The sequence below is a fragment of the Aphidius gifuensis genome, linkage group LG3 (genome assembly GCF_014905175.1).
Source record: "Aphidius gifuensis isolate YNYX2018 linkage group LG3, ASM1490517v1, whole genome shotgun sequence".
NCBI lineage: Eukaryota > Metazoa > Arthropoda > Insecta > Hymenoptera > Braconidae > Aphidius > Aphidius gifuensis.
The window spans coordinates 3,966,279-3,981,864 of NC_057790.1; the positions used below are offsets into that span (position 1 = coordinate 3,966,279).

General features: G+C 23.7%; 5 protein-coding genes across 15 annotated transcripts in view; 2 read left to right on the plus strand and 3 right to left on the minus strand.

Annotated features, from left to right (window-relative positions):
- Window positions 1-70: 70 nt before the first annotated feature.
- LOC122851535 (striatin-interacting protein 1 homolog) lies at window positions 71-4,428 on the plus strand. Of its 2 annotated transcripts, XM_044150818.1 has the most exons (5): window positions 71-256; window positions 555-711; window positions 925-1,041; window positions 1,119-3,192; window positions 3,257-4,428. In XM_044150818.1, the coding sequence occupies exons 1-5, from the start codon at window positions 225-227 to the stop codon at window positions 3,520-3,522; spliced, it is 2,646 nt and encodes an 881-aa protein (XP_044006753.1). In that variant the 5' UTR covers window positions 71-224; the 3' UTR covers window positions 3,523-4,428. The 2 variants fall into 2 exon arrangements, with proteins under 2 accessions (XP_044006753.1, XP_044006752.1); XM_044150817.1 differs by having other exon boundaries at window positions 103-711; window positions 3,257-3,810.
- LOC122851536 (glucose-6-phosphate 1-dehydrogenase) lies at window positions 3,984-9,234 on the minus strand. 4 transcript variants are annotated; one of them, XM_044150821.1, is made up of 7 exons: window positions 9,008-9,177; window positions 8,832-8,944; window positions 8,629-8,739; window positions 5,554-6,412; window positions 5,248-5,477; window positions 4,941-5,146; window positions 4,544-4,870 (listed from the first exon to the last, which is right to left on the minus strand). In XM_044150821.1, exons 3-7 carry the CDS (start codon window positions 8,645-8,647, stop codon window positions 4,616-4,618), a joined length of 1,569 nt encoding a protein of 522 aa, XP_044006756.1. In that variant the 5' UTR covers window positions 8,648-8,739; window positions 8,832-8,944; window positions 9,008-9,177; the 3' UTR covers window positions 4,544-4,615. The 4 variants fall into 4 exon arrangements, with proteins under 4 accessions (XP_044006754.1, XP_044006756.1, XP_044006755.1 ...); XM_044150822.1 differs by having other exon boundaries at window positions 4,579-4,870; window positions 8,629-8,743; window positions 9,008-9,234; XM_044150820.1 differs by lacking the exon at window positions 9,008-9,177 and having other exon boundaries at window positions 8,629-8,743; window positions 8,832-8,981.
- A 66-nt stretch (window positions 9,235-9,300) lies between these two features.
- Window positions 9,301-10,086, plus strand: LOC122851538. 2 transcript variants are annotated; one of them, XM_044150825.1, is made up of 3 exons: window positions 9,301-9,382; window positions 9,636-9,774; window positions 9,842-10,086. In XM_044150825.1, exons 2-3 carry the CDS (start codon window positions 9,648-9,650, stop codon window positions 10,072-10,074), a joined length of 360 nt encoding a protein of 119 aa, XP_044006760.1. In that variant the 5' UTR covers window positions 9,301-9,382; window positions 9,636-9,647; the 3' UTR covers window positions 10,075-10,086. The 2 variants fall into 2 exon arrangements, with proteins under 2 accessions (XP_044006760.1, XP_044006758.1); XM_044150823.1 differs by lacking the exon at window positions 9,301-9,382 and adding an exon at window positions 9,453-9,556.
- Window positions 10,087-10,166: 80 nt separating this feature from the next.
- On the minus strand, window positions 10,167-11,451 carry LOC122853539. The gene is made up of 2 exons (XM_044154040.1): window positions 11,320-11,451; window positions 10,167-11,248 (listed from the first exon to the last, which is right to left on the minus strand). Exons 1-2 carry the CDS (start codon window positions 11,420-11,422, stop codon window positions 10,167-10,169), a joined length of 1,185 nt encoding a protein of 394 aa, XP_044009975.1. The 5' UTR covers window positions 11,423-11,451.
- Window positions 11,452-13,540: 2,089 nt separating this feature from the next.
- Window positions 13,541-15,586, minus strand: part of LOC122851540 (monocarboxylate transporter 2) — a 69,479-nt gene continuing 67,433 nt past the window's right edge. For 5 of the 6 annotated variants that reach the window (XM_044150827.1, XM_044150829.1, XM_044150831.1 and 2 more), the window contains 6 exons: window positions 15,412-15,559; window positions 15,048-15,324; window positions 14,561-14,942; window positions 14,205-14,483; window positions 13,749-14,127; window positions 13,541-13,677 (listed from right to left, as the gene is read on the minus strand). In XM_044150827.1, the coding sequence (XP_044006762.1) occupies window positions 13,659-13,677; window positions 13,749-14,127; window positions 14,205-14,483; window positions 14,561-14,942; window positions 15,048-15,324; window positions 15,412-15,559 (1,484 nt within the window). In that variant the 3' untranslated portion in view covers window positions 13,541-13,658. Of the gene's footprint in view, window positions 13,678-13,744; window positions 14,128-14,204; window positions 14,484-14,560; window positions 14,943-15,047; window positions 15,325-15,411; window positions 15,560-15,586 lie in introns of those variants that run through there. The other variant, XM_044150828.1, reaches the window with a different exon arrangement.

A 15,586-nucleotide genomic window follows, 5' to 3' on the forward strand; every position in this document is an offset into this window, starting at 1 on the left:
AATTACTAGTGATGACTTTTAGCAGTAAACTATTCGATATATTTTTTTGGCGCTAGTGTCTTTCAACTTTAATGAAACTATAAAAGTAAATCGATTCAGCTTATTGTCAACAAAAAAAAAAAAAAAAAAAACAACAAATCATTGTCTTTGGAGAACAAAATTAACAAAACGGAGTATAAAAATAATAACGTGTGAATTAGTATGATTTAAAAAATGAGTTAAAAATGGATACATACACAATGGACAACTTTCATTTGTGAGTTAATAGTTATTAAAAATTATTGATAAAATCAAAAATCATTTTTTTTCACGCACACATACTGAAAAAAAACCATCATCTTCCATATTTATTTCTTGTCAAATGTCATTAAAGTGATGAAGTACAGACTGGTACTGACAATAAATTATCATCATACAAATCAATCATTTGTCATGACATTTAGCCAACATCATATTTGATTGAAATTCATTTAATAACAAATGTCAATTGATAATAATATTAATAATAATAATAATATAAATATATATCTACATATATATAAATATAAATAAAGTAACAAGGGAGATATGGCGGAGGAAAGCTACTACTATCAGCGACCTCTTCTAAATAATACCAATGGTGAAGGATTGACAATGGATGCAAATGGTAATGGAAAGCGTGCTTTTCCAAAAGTATATGATGATTTTATACGACAAAAACAAGATTCCGATGTAAGTATATAATTGAATTATTCAATTTACATATTTGTTTTGTTTTGATAAATATACCTACCTATATTTATTTACAATTTTTAATAATTAAATAAACAATATTGCCCAACCTTGACTTTGACATTTCAATGTTTTTATTTTTCATAATATAAATATTGAATCCTACATGATGAAAATAAAAAAGAAATTATATTTGAATACTTTTCATTAAAGGATGGAGGTGAATGTTCTGATTTGGATTTTATTTATGATGATGCTGATACACATGCCAATGAAATTGCTGAGTTATATAGTTATACTGAGCAATATGAACTTCAGCTTAATCTTAAAGTAAGTCAAATAACTGTTGAAAGTTTTTATGAAATATTAATTAATAATAATGAAATGTATGATTTTTTTTAAAACAGGCATTTGAAGATCAAATGACAGATTATAATATTTTACCCTGGTGGCAAAATCAAAATCAATCACAACAAAAATCAATGATATTAAAATTACTTGATCAGCTTGAAGTATCAAATAAACAAATGCGAATGAAAGCAGCACGTTGTATACTTTATTTAGCACAAGGTTGTTGGGCTGAGGTACAATCAGATAAAGAACAACAAGATTGGACAAAAATAAATGTTATGATGCTTTATGAAGCTGGTGTATTTTCAGCATTTGTTGAATTATTAAATATTGAAATTGAAAATAGTACAGCAGCAAGTTCAGCAATGAGAAAATTAGCAGTTAGTCTTGCTGATTCAGTTGATTTACGTGTTATAATATCTGTATTATATATTATAACTGAAGTTATGAGAGAAGAAACTAAAAATTTTGATAAAAGTATTTATACAGAAAATATAAAAAGTTTTCAAGATGAATTAACACAACCATACGGTGAGGATTTATTAATTGTTAAACTTTTAGGTATGGTAACATGTTTTTGTAGTGGTTCAGCACCACATTTTCCAATGAAAAAAGTACTATTATTATTATGGAAATTAATACTTGTATCACTTGGTGGTATTGATGAGTTAAGAAAATTAAAAAAAGTATATCGTAATGAAGCTGGTCTTGATACAATACAAGAAGATACTATTGAAATTGTAAGAACAATGAGAGCAAGTTCACCACCAACAAGTGCTGCTGATTTATTAGATACACAAGCTGTTAAATATAATCAAAAAAATAATAATTCAAATAGTCGTCCATTTCGTAGAAGTTTAGTTAAACAAAGTTCACTTGATGAGCCAGCACTTGCAATGGATGAATCAGAATCATCAGATTCAAGTGGTGGTGTCGGTGTCGGTGGTGGTGGTAATGAAAATGTTGGTGATATGATTAATGTATATATGGATCAATCATCTGTTGGTACATATCAATCATACTATGAAGATCCAAATAATCAACAACAACAACAGCAGCAGCAACAGCAACAACAACAACAACAACCACGACCAGATACACCACAACAGCCAATTAAAAATAAAAGTTTACCATGGACACCTAAAGTTCGACAAAAAGATGTATCAGCATTTCTTGATGTATCACGTCTTAAATTTGTTGGATATAAACTAGATAATGATACAGATAGTCTTGTTGGTTTACCACAGCCAATACATGAGGGTGTTAATACATTAAAAAAACATATGTATACATCATTAGCTGAAATACAAATAAAAAAAGAAGAAGAAATAGCAAGAAATCCAATGACAACATTAGAGCCACCATTACGACAAACACCAACTGAAATATTATATCAAGCAATATTACCAAATCTTCCACAATATATGATTGCATTATTAAAAATACTACTTGCTGCTGCACCAACAAGTAAAGCTAAAACAGATAGTATTAATATTATGGCTGATGTATTACCAGAAGAAATGCCAATGACTGTATTACAATCAATGAAACTTGGTATTGATGTTAATCGTCATAAAGAAATTATTGTTAAAGCTGTATCAGCTGTTCTATTATTATTACTTAAACATTTTAAATTAAATCATATTTATCAATTTGAATTTATGTCACAACATTTAGTATTTGCAAATTGTATACCACTTGTTTTAAAATTTTTAAATCAAAATATTCTTGCTTATATTGAGGCTAAAAATATTATTCCAATATTAGATTTTCCAATTTGTGTTATTGGTGATCAGCCTGAATTAACTGTTGAAAATTTAGAACTTGGTGATAGTCAAACATATTCATGGCGTAATGTATTTTCATGCATTAATCTATTACGTATATTAAATAAATTAACTAAATGGAAACACAGCAGAATTATGATGCTTGTTGTATTTAAATCAGCACCAATATTAAAAAGAACACTAAAAGTAAGACATGCTATGATGCAATTATATGTATTAAAACTTTTAAAAATGCAAACAAAATATCTTGGTAGACAATGGCGTAAAACAAATATGAAAACAATTAGTGTTATTTATGCTAAAGTTCGTCATCGTTTGAATGATGATTGGGCCTATGGAAATGGTAATTAATTTATTAATTAATTATAATCAATTATATATAAATTTAATAATTATTATTTTTACAGATCTTGAAGCAAGACCATGGGATTTTCAAGCTGAAGAATGTGCACTTCGTGCTTGTGTTGATCAATTTAATAATCGACGATATTTAAATTCAAATAGAGACGAACAAATGGAGCCAGTTGATACATCAATAACATCAGCTCTTGGTGCTGATGTTGAATTAACTGATGAATTTAAACAACACTATGAATTATGGCTACAACAAGAAGTCTTTCAAACAGCTATTGATTGGGATAAATTATTGGAATCTAGAAATTGTGAAATTTAAAATATTTAGGTATATATGAAAAAATTTAACCTGAAGTTAATAATACTCTTCTCGGTGTTTTTTTAAACTTTTTTTTTTTTCTACAATAAAAAACGTGCATGTATAAAATAATGAAAACCAATTATCTACATTTTTTTTATTATGAAATCGAGTTTTTATGAAGAAAAAAAATTCTAGGTAATTTGCTATTCATAAAAACTAGAACGAGGATTTCGAAACTTTTTAAATATATCAATTTTTTTTAGCGAAAAAAAAATTAATTGAAAAAATAAAAAAATGTAAAGTTGAATGAATGTGCAACGTATGAAATTATTGAATGTATGATTTTAAAAATTCTATAATTATTGAAAGAAAAAAAAAAAATTGTTTCAAATAGTTTAAGTAAGAAACAAATGCTTAATTTTTTTTTCTTTTTTTAAATTGAATTTACTTATTTTTCGTTGCAAAATAAATGTCATCCATAATTTTGTAAATTATTTTTAATTATAAATGAAAAACTATTGAGATTAATTATAAATTTTAATAAAACATGTCAACTTGTTAGGCATGTACCCTTTTTTTTCATGTACAAATAATAATTTTTAATTTAAAAAAATATATATATATATCAATTAATTTATAATTGTAATTAATACACAATTAATATTATGAAAATTGTATTTTTATTTCAATGATAATATAATTTAATAATTTCCTTTTTTTTTTTTCTTTTAACATACAAAATTGTCTTACACTTGAAGTATTATCAAAAAAAAAAAAATAATTTTTTCTTTAACGTCGATAGTATATATCTACGAATTTTAACAGTATTGAAAAATATGAAAATATAAATATTCAAATATTATTTTATAAAAATGATGAAAAATTACTAAAATAATAATTGTTTTTTTTTTTTTTAAATGCCATTGATTTATAAACTATGAAAAAATATTATCTAGCTTCTGGCAGAGCATGAGAACGAATTAATTAATTTTTTTCTTTTTATTTTTTCAATGTTTTAATTTCCATATATAAATATGAATTAATTGAATCATAAATTCTATGACTTATAAACATTTTAAAAATAAAAAGAAAAAAAAGAAAAAAGATATTATCAGTGGTGTTCATTCCACTTGTATGAACCATAGTAAACAAAATTATTATTACGTGCCATTTCATCGGCTTCTTTTGGTCCTCTTGATTTGTACTTATATGTAATTGGACGGATTGTTTCATTTTCAATACGATGCAATAGTGGTGTAAATATTCTCCAAGCTTCAGAGAGTTCATCGCTTCTAACAAAGTGCATTTGTGATCCACAAAAAACATCCAAAATTAAACGTTCATAGGCATCAGGTAATTTCAAATTCTAAAATAAAAAACAAATTAAATTTATAATCCTATTAATTAATAATAATAGTAATATAAAAAAATAATACCTTGTATCTTTTTCCATATGTAAGATCAAGCTCAGTTTCTTCCATGTCAAATGTAATACCAGGTGTTTTAGTCATCATTTTAACGTACAATGCTTCACCCGGTTGAACTCTAATGACTAATTCATTACGTTTAGCTTGACCATCGAATATATCACCAGGTACATCAAGATATTGTACTCGTACTTCAGCTTTACGTTCATTCAATGCTAATCATAATGATATAATTATAAATATTAAAATTTATTCAGTATTAATTTTTCAAGGTGAATAATTATAACATAATAAATGAGAAAATAAACTAAACTACCTTTTCCACATTTTAAAATAAATGGTACACCATCCCAACGTTCATTATTTATTTTTAAAACTCCCATAGCATAAGTTGGAGTTGTTGAATTTTTTGGAACAGTTGGATCATCAAGATAACCATGTTTTTCATCTTCTTCAATTGCATCTGGATTACCAATATATTGACCAAGTACAACGTCATTTAAATCCAATGGTTTAATGCATTTTAAAACTTTAACTTTTTCATTTCTATTAAATATTAAAAATAATATATAATAACAAAATAAAATAATAATTAAAATATAAATGAAAAATATGAATTTACCTTATATCATTTGGACAACATGATGCTGGTTTTTCCATAGCAACAAGTGACATTATTTGTAACAAATGATTTTGCATGACATCACGTATAATACCAAATTCATCAAAATAACCACCACGTCCTTGTGTACCAAATGGTTCTTTAAATGTTATTTGTACACAAGCAATATTATCTCTATTCCAAGTTGGATTAAATATTCTATTACCAAATCTAAGTGTCATTAAATTTTGTACCATTTCTTTACCAAGATAATGATCAATTCTATACAATTGTTCTTCGTCGAATAATGATGCAAGATGATTTGTAAGACGTTCAGATGTTGGTGCATCACGACCAAATGGTTTTTCAATAATTATTCTTGACCATCCTTTTTTTGACATACAATTATTTCTTATATGAACAGTTACTTCTTCAAATACCGTTGGTGGTAAAGCCAAATAAAATAAACGATTTCCTTTTGATCCAGTTTCAAAATTTTCTAATTCTTTATTTAATTTTATAAAATCACTTTCTGAATCATATGAACCAGCAACATAATTATTTAAAGTCCAAAATTCTTCATATTTTGATTCTTCACCTGGTTTAACTTTCATATATTGATGACATTTTTGTCGCAAATCTTTAACTGTTAATTTACTTCTAGCATAGCCAAAAAAAGTTGTTGTTTTTGGCAATAAATTATCACGAAATAGCCACCAAAGAGTTGGATAAATTTTTTTTTTAGCCAAATCACCTGATGCACCAAGAGTAATAAATACATGAGGAATTTGACCATCAAAATGATGTCCCTCCAGGCGATCCATCTCGTCTTCTTTAAGTGATTGTCTGATGAGCTGAAGAGTCTCCTCTGTCGAAGTCCCTGTAATATAATTAATAATTGATCACTTTTAATACCTTCATTATTTTTTAATAATAAAGATAATTTTTAAAGATGTTTTTTATTTTTTTTCAATGTAGAAAAATCATTTGTATTACAAAATTTTAATTTTAAACGCTTCAATGATTTATTTCAAATGTAAAATTAATTTTTAAATAAAAAAAAAAAACTTTCATTCTTTAGAAATTAAAAAATATATTTATCGAAACTTACTGGTGATATTTCCGTTCATGATTATTGTTTCTGATAATATGCTATGAAAAATAAAAATAAAAAAACTACTTGTAATTGAAAAAAAAAAAAATATGATAGTTGAGTTATTGTGATTAAGAGTTTTTATAAATTCTTCCAAACACCTTGGCAACTAGAAATCAACTGATGATCGTACGATTATTTCGATTATGCCAAGTCAGTGAAACTCACGCGACGTTCACACATGCTTCGTCGTATGATCACACACATGTTAAAATGAAAAAAAAAAATCTAATACAAATAAAAAAAAACAATTTTATTGCATCACTGGCCGTGAATTAAAAAGAAAAAAAAAATTAACTTTTTTTTTTTTATTTGCCCATACTTGGAAGATTAGTTTTTTAATTTTTTTATATATGAATCATCATAATGCTAAAGAAATAATAATTATTATTTAAATTTTCATATAAAATTTAAAACTTTGTAGTAACTAGTTTTTTTTTTTTTTAATAATTATATCAAGATTGTTTTAAGTAAAAAAAAGAAAATATAATATTCTTAGTGGTTTTGTTGGAAACCAATGTTCAGATCTGGTATCATAAAAAAAAAAGTATTTGTAATGATACATCTGGTATTTCAACATAAATATTACAAGATACTTTGCACCACTTTGTAATACTTTGTAGTATTTTGTATTTAAAATTGCTCAGTAATCAGTATCCATGTCAAAACTGACCCAGAAATCTAAATATAAATATAAATTCTGAATTTTTTTAAAAATAATATATACTCACTTTAAATTAAATTACTATTTTATTTCTGAATTAATTATCATATAATAAAAGTTTAATTTTTTCATCGTAATAGAAAATATTGAAAAAAAAAAGTTGTTTCTTTGTCGATGCACAAATTAAAAATAGATGGGGACTTTGAAATTCAAGTGTTTTTATTAAAATGAAAATAATTACATGTTGTTGAAATTGACGGTATGAAAAAAAATCTTTTTATTCTTGTAATTGATGAGAGGATCTTCAAGAGAAGGGACATGATAATCTGCATTGTCATGATAATAATATTTAATTTTTACTTGTTAGTAATATAATAATAATTTGATACCAATTAGCCAAAAGTATCTTATCATTAGATGTTTACCAATACAGAAATAAATTTATTTTTAATAACAAAAATGATAATAGTCATGAAAAAAGAAAAAAAAAAAATTGTCAGTGACTAAGTAAATGAATGTTTTTTTATGATTAAAATAATTTAAATTTGTTTGTACTTTTTATACAAAAAATTCATCAATAATAATAAAAAAATACTCAAAAAAATAACAATTATTATTATTTTATAAATAAATAAAAAAACAAAGAAATAAATGAATAAATTAAAGAAAAAAAAAAAAGGATATTTAAAAATTTTAAATTGGAAGAAAGTTTTGTTTTTTAAATTTATTTATCGATGATGAATATTGATACTGTCATTGACCCAAAACGGAAGTTGATTTTCGGTTAAAATGTATATTTGCGATAAGCATTAATTTATAAATATTAACGCATTCATTAAACACGTGGTATTTGACTTGTTGATTATTGACCGAATGGCGTGATGCCGATGACACTACTGATTTAATCATTAATAATTAAAATAAAATATTCATAAAAGTTAAGAAAATTATTACTTTTTATTAATTTAATTTTAACAATCATGTATTCAATTGTTTAATCAATTATTTTAATCTTTCAATAGATTTTCAAATATTAAAAAAATTTAATTAAATTACTGAGATTGTTTATAATAATAAGAAAATTATTAATAAACAGTTTATTAATAATTAATTTTTAAATTTTCTTTTTAAATTAGTTGTTATTAGATATGCCAAGGTTAATAACGAAAATAATTATTATTTAGAATTTTTAAAATAATCTAAAAATGATTGTTGATGAAATAAATATTTATAATTTGTTGTATATTATAATTTTAATTGATAAAATAAATTAACTTACAGCTTTCCATTGTTGACATTGTTGTTGGTGATAAAAAGCCGGTTGAATAATATCAATGAAAAATTATTGATCAACAAGATGAGCAAGATCAATGAAGATTGATGAGTTATCCTCACTATTAAATCACAATGTTTTTTTTTTTTAATTATTTTTTATTTATTGTTTTATGTTGTTTATCAAGGTTTATTAAATTATATGTTTACCAAGGTTATGTAGATGTGTCTGGCTGAAGTGGCCTAAAGGATGATGTGGAATGCGTCACAAATCACAATTTGTTGAGTCTTTCGAGAGACAGTAGCAGACAACAGCACCAAAGCTAAAAAGTAATATCATGAAACATCATCAATAAATATTTGGAACAAGAATGGAGACCACTCACTTTTTATCTTACAAATCTCATTGTTATTATTTACTCTATTTTTATATTTATTCTAATATTCTTTTCTCTGTAATTAACTTTTTGAAAAGTTTAGAAATTAAAATTCATCAAGGAAAATATCAGTTATTTTTTTAATTAAAAAAAAAAAATTATAATGTTTACTATTACATGAGATAATATTTATATTAATTTTTAGTTGTTTTGTTTTTACATTTATTTACATCATGAATCAAATCACTGTCTTTTTTTTTTCTCTCCTTTGACCTTGATATTTTTTTTTTTTTTTTTACGACTAAAAAGATACTCATGTTGCCATCTATGTAAAAACTCATAGAGCTTTTTTATATTGTTAATAAAAACAAGAAGATAATTTTGGTGAGTTTAACAATAATATTAATTGTTTATATATTTATGTAAATATGAATGGTTTTAATTAATTATTAATAACAAGTGTAAGCTTAATATAGAAGATCACAGTTGCAATAAATAATAATTGCTGTAAATATTATAAGAAAAAAAACATTCATGTTTCTAAGAAACAAGTAAAATGTAACCTACAAAATAATAATAATAAAACAATGTATTTTTTGGAGTAAATAATAAAATGTATTATTAAAATTATTGACAGATAAATATCAAGATGAGATCGAGTATAGTATTTTTAAAATATGGCAGGGTACCACAAAATGAAAATAAAGTACCATTCAAGATGATGTTACCATTAGCATTGAGAGATCGTGTCAGTGGAAAAGGATTACACAACAAAGGTATTTAAAAACAAAAAATATAATTTATTTATTTTAAAAATACTTAATTTATTAATTAATATTTCAGAACAAGGCTGTCTCTATGAGATATCACTTCTTTTAAATTGTCTTGATCAAAATGGTAATGAAGACAAAATGTGTATGAAAGAAGCACAAAATTTTCAGAGTTGTTATAAAACATTTTTAAAAAATAAAAAATTTGGTAAAGAACAAGCACTCAAAGGTACATTAACACCAAATGCTAAAAATCTTAAATACAAACAAATTAATCAACTTCTTGCTAAATATCCATTACCATAAATTGTATTTAAAAAAAAAATGAAATATAATAAAAAATTATTAGATAAATATACATATAAATATTTACAATTATTAAAATTTAATAATTAAAATTAATTTTTCAGTCTCTTGACACAACTTCTCGTTAAATAATGATTATTTTTATTATTTATCCTAATATTATCATCAAATATAATAATTTCTTTTTTATATTTTGGTGAATGACATATTTTTTCAACAATTTCCATATTACTTGTACAAGATTTATCCATTTTATTTAATTTTTCTTCAATTCTTAATAATGCTCTGTTATTTTCATACTGAACATCACGATATTTATAATAATAATATATTAATATAATAACACATAATAAAATTGCTGAATATCTAACTGACCATGTCAATTGTCCAACATGTATTTTAGAATTTTGTAAATTATCATTATCATGTAAATTATGACAATATTGTACAAGCATTCTTTCAACAATAACATTAGCACTTAAAATAATAAATAATGGCATTCTAGCATTTGATGTTTTTTTAGATGAACTAAATAAACCACAAATAATACATGCTATAAAAAAATATGATATTGATTGAAACCATGATACTTCACCAATAATCCATTCTTGAAATGTTTTAATATACATAAATATTTCAGATAACATTAGTTGTTGTTTTTGTGATGTTTCTTCAAATTTTGTAACCATTGAATTAACAGATGCTTCTGATAATTTAATTGTTGTTTCTAATTTTTTACCTTGATCATATAATTCATTTTGTAATTTTAATGCTTGTTTTTGACTTTCCATCATCATACTTTGTATGACATTTGCTTCATTTATTTTATCAGTCATTATTGATGATGTTTCATGTAATTTATTTAATGCTTGTTCACTTTGTTTTTGTCTCATTTCATAACTAATATAATAACATGTTGTTGTTGTATGAGTATAAAATTCACTGTATGCTGTGAATGCACGATTTGACATTTTACCCATGCATTTTCTTCTCTCATAATCTGTATTTTTTTCATGACAATCATATGTCTCATGACCAGATTCATCTAGAAAACAATTTATCATACGTAGAGTCAATAATACACGCTCAATTTCATCTAAATTATCACAATTTTCTTTTAATTTATTTAATGCATTGTGCCAGCATGTGCCATAAATTGGAGAATTTGATCTTTCTAAGGAAAAAAAAATTGTACATTTTATTTTTATTTATTAGTTATTATTATAAATTAATTGTTTATCTTACCAACTATTGTTAAATATTGTTTTTCACCCAATTCTTTGAGTATTTTATCACCATTTGAGGCAAATATTTCTATAAAATTTAGCATTAAAATTAATAACAACATTGTTAATCCACTTTTTAATGTTTATAATAATTTTTAATTTATTTTTAAGGTTATTAATTGAAAATACACTGAATACAACTTTAATTTTTCAACACTAAATTCAATAATCATATTAAATATTTTTTTTTATTATAGTTTATTAATGTTAATCAATTTTTTTTTTGTTTTATATTTTAGTACTTGAATTATTATTAATTATTAATTTTGGAGTAAGTTTTAACGTTTGACGTTTATTTATTTATTTTTTTTTAATTTCAAAACATTTGTTTACGTCCGTTACGAATTAAATTAGTTCAAATTTATTACGCATCGAGCGCTTGTGAAAAAAAAAAAAAAATAAATAAAAAAAAAATTGTGTGCGTGTGTTTTTGGCGGGTGATCGTCAGTTGTTTTTTTCGAGCGATTCGGAGCCATTTGTTAATTAATTTGCTCCGGTAAAGAGCATATTTATTAATTGTTTATTAAATCGACAATTAAGTGTTAATAATAAAATATTTAATTATTAAATTCGTTGTTTATATTTTTTATATAATTAATTGAATAGTTTATTTATTTATTGTGAGTGAGTAAGTGAGTTAAAAAAGTGATAATTCATGTGTTTAGTTTTTTCGTGTTTTTTCTTTTTTTTTTTTTATGAAATAAATAACCCAAATTGACAATATAAATACAAAAATATATGTATTAAATTTATTAAATAGTATATTTTCAAAAAAAAAGTTTCTTATCAAGTGTTTTTAATTGTGTTATTAATAAATTGACAAATAAATTGAACAAATAATTGATGCCAAGAGAAAAAAAATTGAGACGCAATATTTGGGTAAGTTTAATTCATTTTTTATTTTTATTATCATTATTACAATTGGTACATAATATGCATTTACATGCTTGTTTAATATTGACAATATATATTTTGTTTATAAATTAAATAATAATTACGCAAATATTTTCTACTCTATCATTGACTAGGATATTTTATTATTATTATCATTATTATCAATTTTTTTTGCGGCCATTTTTTATGTTGTTTATTCCTTTGTTTTTGTTTTTTTTCCGTATTGAAAATTATATTATGATAAATCAGCGATGTATTGAATATTTTTTTCGAATTTACATATTTTTATTTTATTATTATTGGATATAAGAAAAAATTCAACTCGGCAGTGATGGATATCTCAAAACAAACATTATTTATTATAATTATTTTTTTTTCTTGTAAATGGCAGGTTTTGTCGAATAAAAAATATAATAATAATTACAAAAAATTAATATTATTCCAGTTGTAAATAATATTAATTATTATATCTACTAATTTTTTTCATAGCTAATGTTTTTTTAAATTTCGATTAATATTATTTTTTAATTAATTAAAAATTATTGCACAATGAGCGTCGATTGATGACTTTTAATTATTTTCATGTAATATATATTTTATGAGATAAATGCTGTTATTAAAATCAGCAATTGAAATACTACATACACTGAGAATTGTTAATTAATTAGCTAGAAAAAAAAAATAATAAACACGCGCAAATTTACTACGACATTTAAATATAATATTTTTAAATTTTTTTATATTAACAACATTGAATATTAACGATTTTAGATATTTTAAATTTTCTGGAAAATATCTCATTTGTTGGACGGATAATTTCATTAATAAATTTTGTTAATTTTTTTTCTAAAAATTTTCTATTTATGAAGAGGAAACTTATTTGAACGTTGAATTGCATTTATTGTCTTTTTGAAGGAAAGAAATGATCTTTCTAAAAATTCAACGTTCTAATATATTATATTATATATAGCTTACAATAATAATTTTAAATAAATTTAAAATAAAAACATTTATTTGCGCGTTTGCCTAACAATTGTTTGAGTAACAATTTTAATTTAAAAAAAAAAAAAAAAACAAATACTTTTTTTCATTATTAATTTATTCATTTTTTGATTAAAAAATTAGTATTTATTATTTCAATAATATTGACATTAAAATTTAAATAATAAACTTTATAATAAAGTAAAAAAAGAATTATTATTTTGACTCAATTATATAGATTATTTAAAAATAATTAATGTCAATATTATCATAATAATTAATACACAATTTTACCATGAAAAAAAATGAATAAATAAATAAATAATTTATTTACTTTCAACGACTCCAGTCGAAATTTAATTTGTTAAAATTTTAAGTATAATTATGCCTTTGTTTTAATTGAAGAATCAGTTGATTTCCATTTTAACCTTCAATGTGAGACCTATAAATAAAAATAAAATAAATAATTATATTTATTATTGTAAAATGCAATTTAAAAAGTTAAAAACTTACGTGCTAGCTTCATCAATAACAGTAATGAGTCTATTATTAGGAGTAGCCATCAATTGCCATTTTGGTTTAATATCATCATCCTCTTCAAGTTTGTTGGCATTATTATTACCACCTCCTTGACTCCCTTGAGTACCTTTAGATCTTGCCAAAGACCATCTACGTCCCTTACGATCCATTATAATTGGCATTTCAGCAATAAGATTATTTTCAAACTCTGATAGCATCAAATAATTTTCAACCTTGTTACATGATGTTATGCAATCACCAATATAATCTAAATCATCAAGTATATTATCTGGTAAATCCATATCAGCAATTCCCTCTTCTGAAATACATGTTAGCTCTGGTTTATCAACTCCCAATGCATCAATCATTTCACCTGTATAAACAAATTAAGACAATAATTATCTATATGATTTAAAAATACAAGATTTTATTTTTGAGGCCGCTTATTACCTTGTCCAGGTGAAATTTCAGTACCCATAACAAGAGCTGTTGCTGGACCACCAGTTGCAGTACCATCATTATCTGGTTCTTGACTAAATGATAATCTTCTTCGTTGTGGACAATTTTCAGCAACACAAAGATGCTTTGTACCATTTGATCGTGTATGTTTGTGACGTGATAAATTTCTTTTATGTAAATCAATAAAAAATAATGTAAAACTACCAACAAGTACACAAGTTGAGCTGAAATAATAACCAGCTTTTCCACCACATCCAATATTCATATATCCTATTGCAAAAAATTAAATACAATTATTATTATTAATATTTTTATATAAAATTTTATATTATTTATTTTTTAAATACCTGATATTGGTACACCAATTGCAATTGGTATTGCTTGTGAACACTGTACAAATCCCCATGTTTTAGCGAAATTTCTAGCACGAACTCTTTCATATGTGTACATTTTTAAACTGTAATGATAACCACCACAAAAAATACCATATATCCATGTAAACATAACATATGCATTGTAATTTCCATGTACTGCTGTTAATGCCAATATACAAAGACCACACATAAATACTGCTGCTTGTGTTAAATATTGACGTGCTATTCTACATTCAACACTGTGATGAACAACTAATAGACCAAAACAAACACAGCCAAGTGTCCATGCTAGACCAAGGTAAGCTTGGAGAACAACAACTGTATCACCAAGTCCTTCTTCTTCAGCTTGGTGAGCCTAAAAAAAAATAAATTTAATTAATTTTCTATTATAATTATTGTCTAGATGAATAATAATTTTATTTATAAATTATTTTATAATTAAAAAATTAATAATATTTACCAAATAAAAAATTGGTGTATTAATACCAAATGCAGAAATTCCAGTTGATAATAATAAAATTCGTACAGTTTTACTTTTTAATGTACTAAAATCAAAAAATGGTGGTCTATCATCAATTTTATTTTTATCTTTTATTTTACGTTTTTGATTTTTTAAATGTAATATTGCACGTCGTTGTGGATGATATAGTGATGCACTTCGATAAAATGTGCCAAGAAAAAATGTTAATAATACGACAACTGTTACTGCTTGAAGTCCTAATCTCCAACCATTTTTACTGGATAATAATAAAACAAAATTATCATATATATTTTGATGATATATAATTAGCAATAAAATAGTGATTTAAATAATATTAGAATACCTAACAGCTCCTTTGATAAATGCTGACATAACTGCAATACCTAATCCACTACCAGAAACTATAAATATCTCGACAAATTCACGTTTACGTTTGAAATATTGTGCTACCATTAGTGTACTGCAATCTCGGGTCATACCAACACCAATACCTATGGATAAAAAGATTTTTGTTTAAT

Bases quoted from the DNA above. Each gene is read 5' to 3' on its own strand.
- LOC122851535 (XM_044150818.1), top strand. From the start codon at position 225: ATGGATACATACACAATGGACAACTTTCATTT. The intron at 712-924 runs GTAAGTATATAA...TTTTCATTAAAG, and splicing joins GACAAAAACAAGATTCCGAT to GATGGAGGTGAATGTTCTGA. The intron at 3,193-3,256 runs GTAATTAATTTA...TTATTTTTACAG, and splicing joins TGATTGGGCCTATGGAAATG to ATCTTGAAGCAAGACCATGG.
- LOC122851536 (XM_044150819.1), bottom strand. The intron at 5,147-5,247 runs GTAGTTTAGTTT...CATTATGATTAG, and splicing joins TATTTTAAAATGTGGAAAAG to CATTGAATGAACGTAAAGCT. The intron at 4,871-4,940 runs GTATTATTTTTT...TTTTTATTTTAG, and splicing joins CATATGGAAAAAGATACAAG to AATTTGAAATTACCTGATGC.
- LOC122851538 (XM_044150825.1), top strand. From the start codon at position 9,648: ATGAGATCGAGTATAGTATTTTTAAAATATGGCAGGGTACCACAAAAT. The intron at 9,775-9,841 runs GTATTTAAAAAC...TTAATATTTCAG, and splicing joins AAAAGGATTACACAACAAAG to AACAAGGCTGTCTCTATGAG.
- LOC122853539 (XM_044154040.1), bottom strand. From the start codon at position 11,422: ATGTTGTTATTAATTTTAATGCTAAATTTTATAGAAATATTTGCCTCA. The intron at 11,249-11,319 runs GTAAGATAAACA...TTTTTTCCTTAG, and splicing joins ACAATATTTAACAATAGTTG to AAAGATCAAATTCTCCAATT.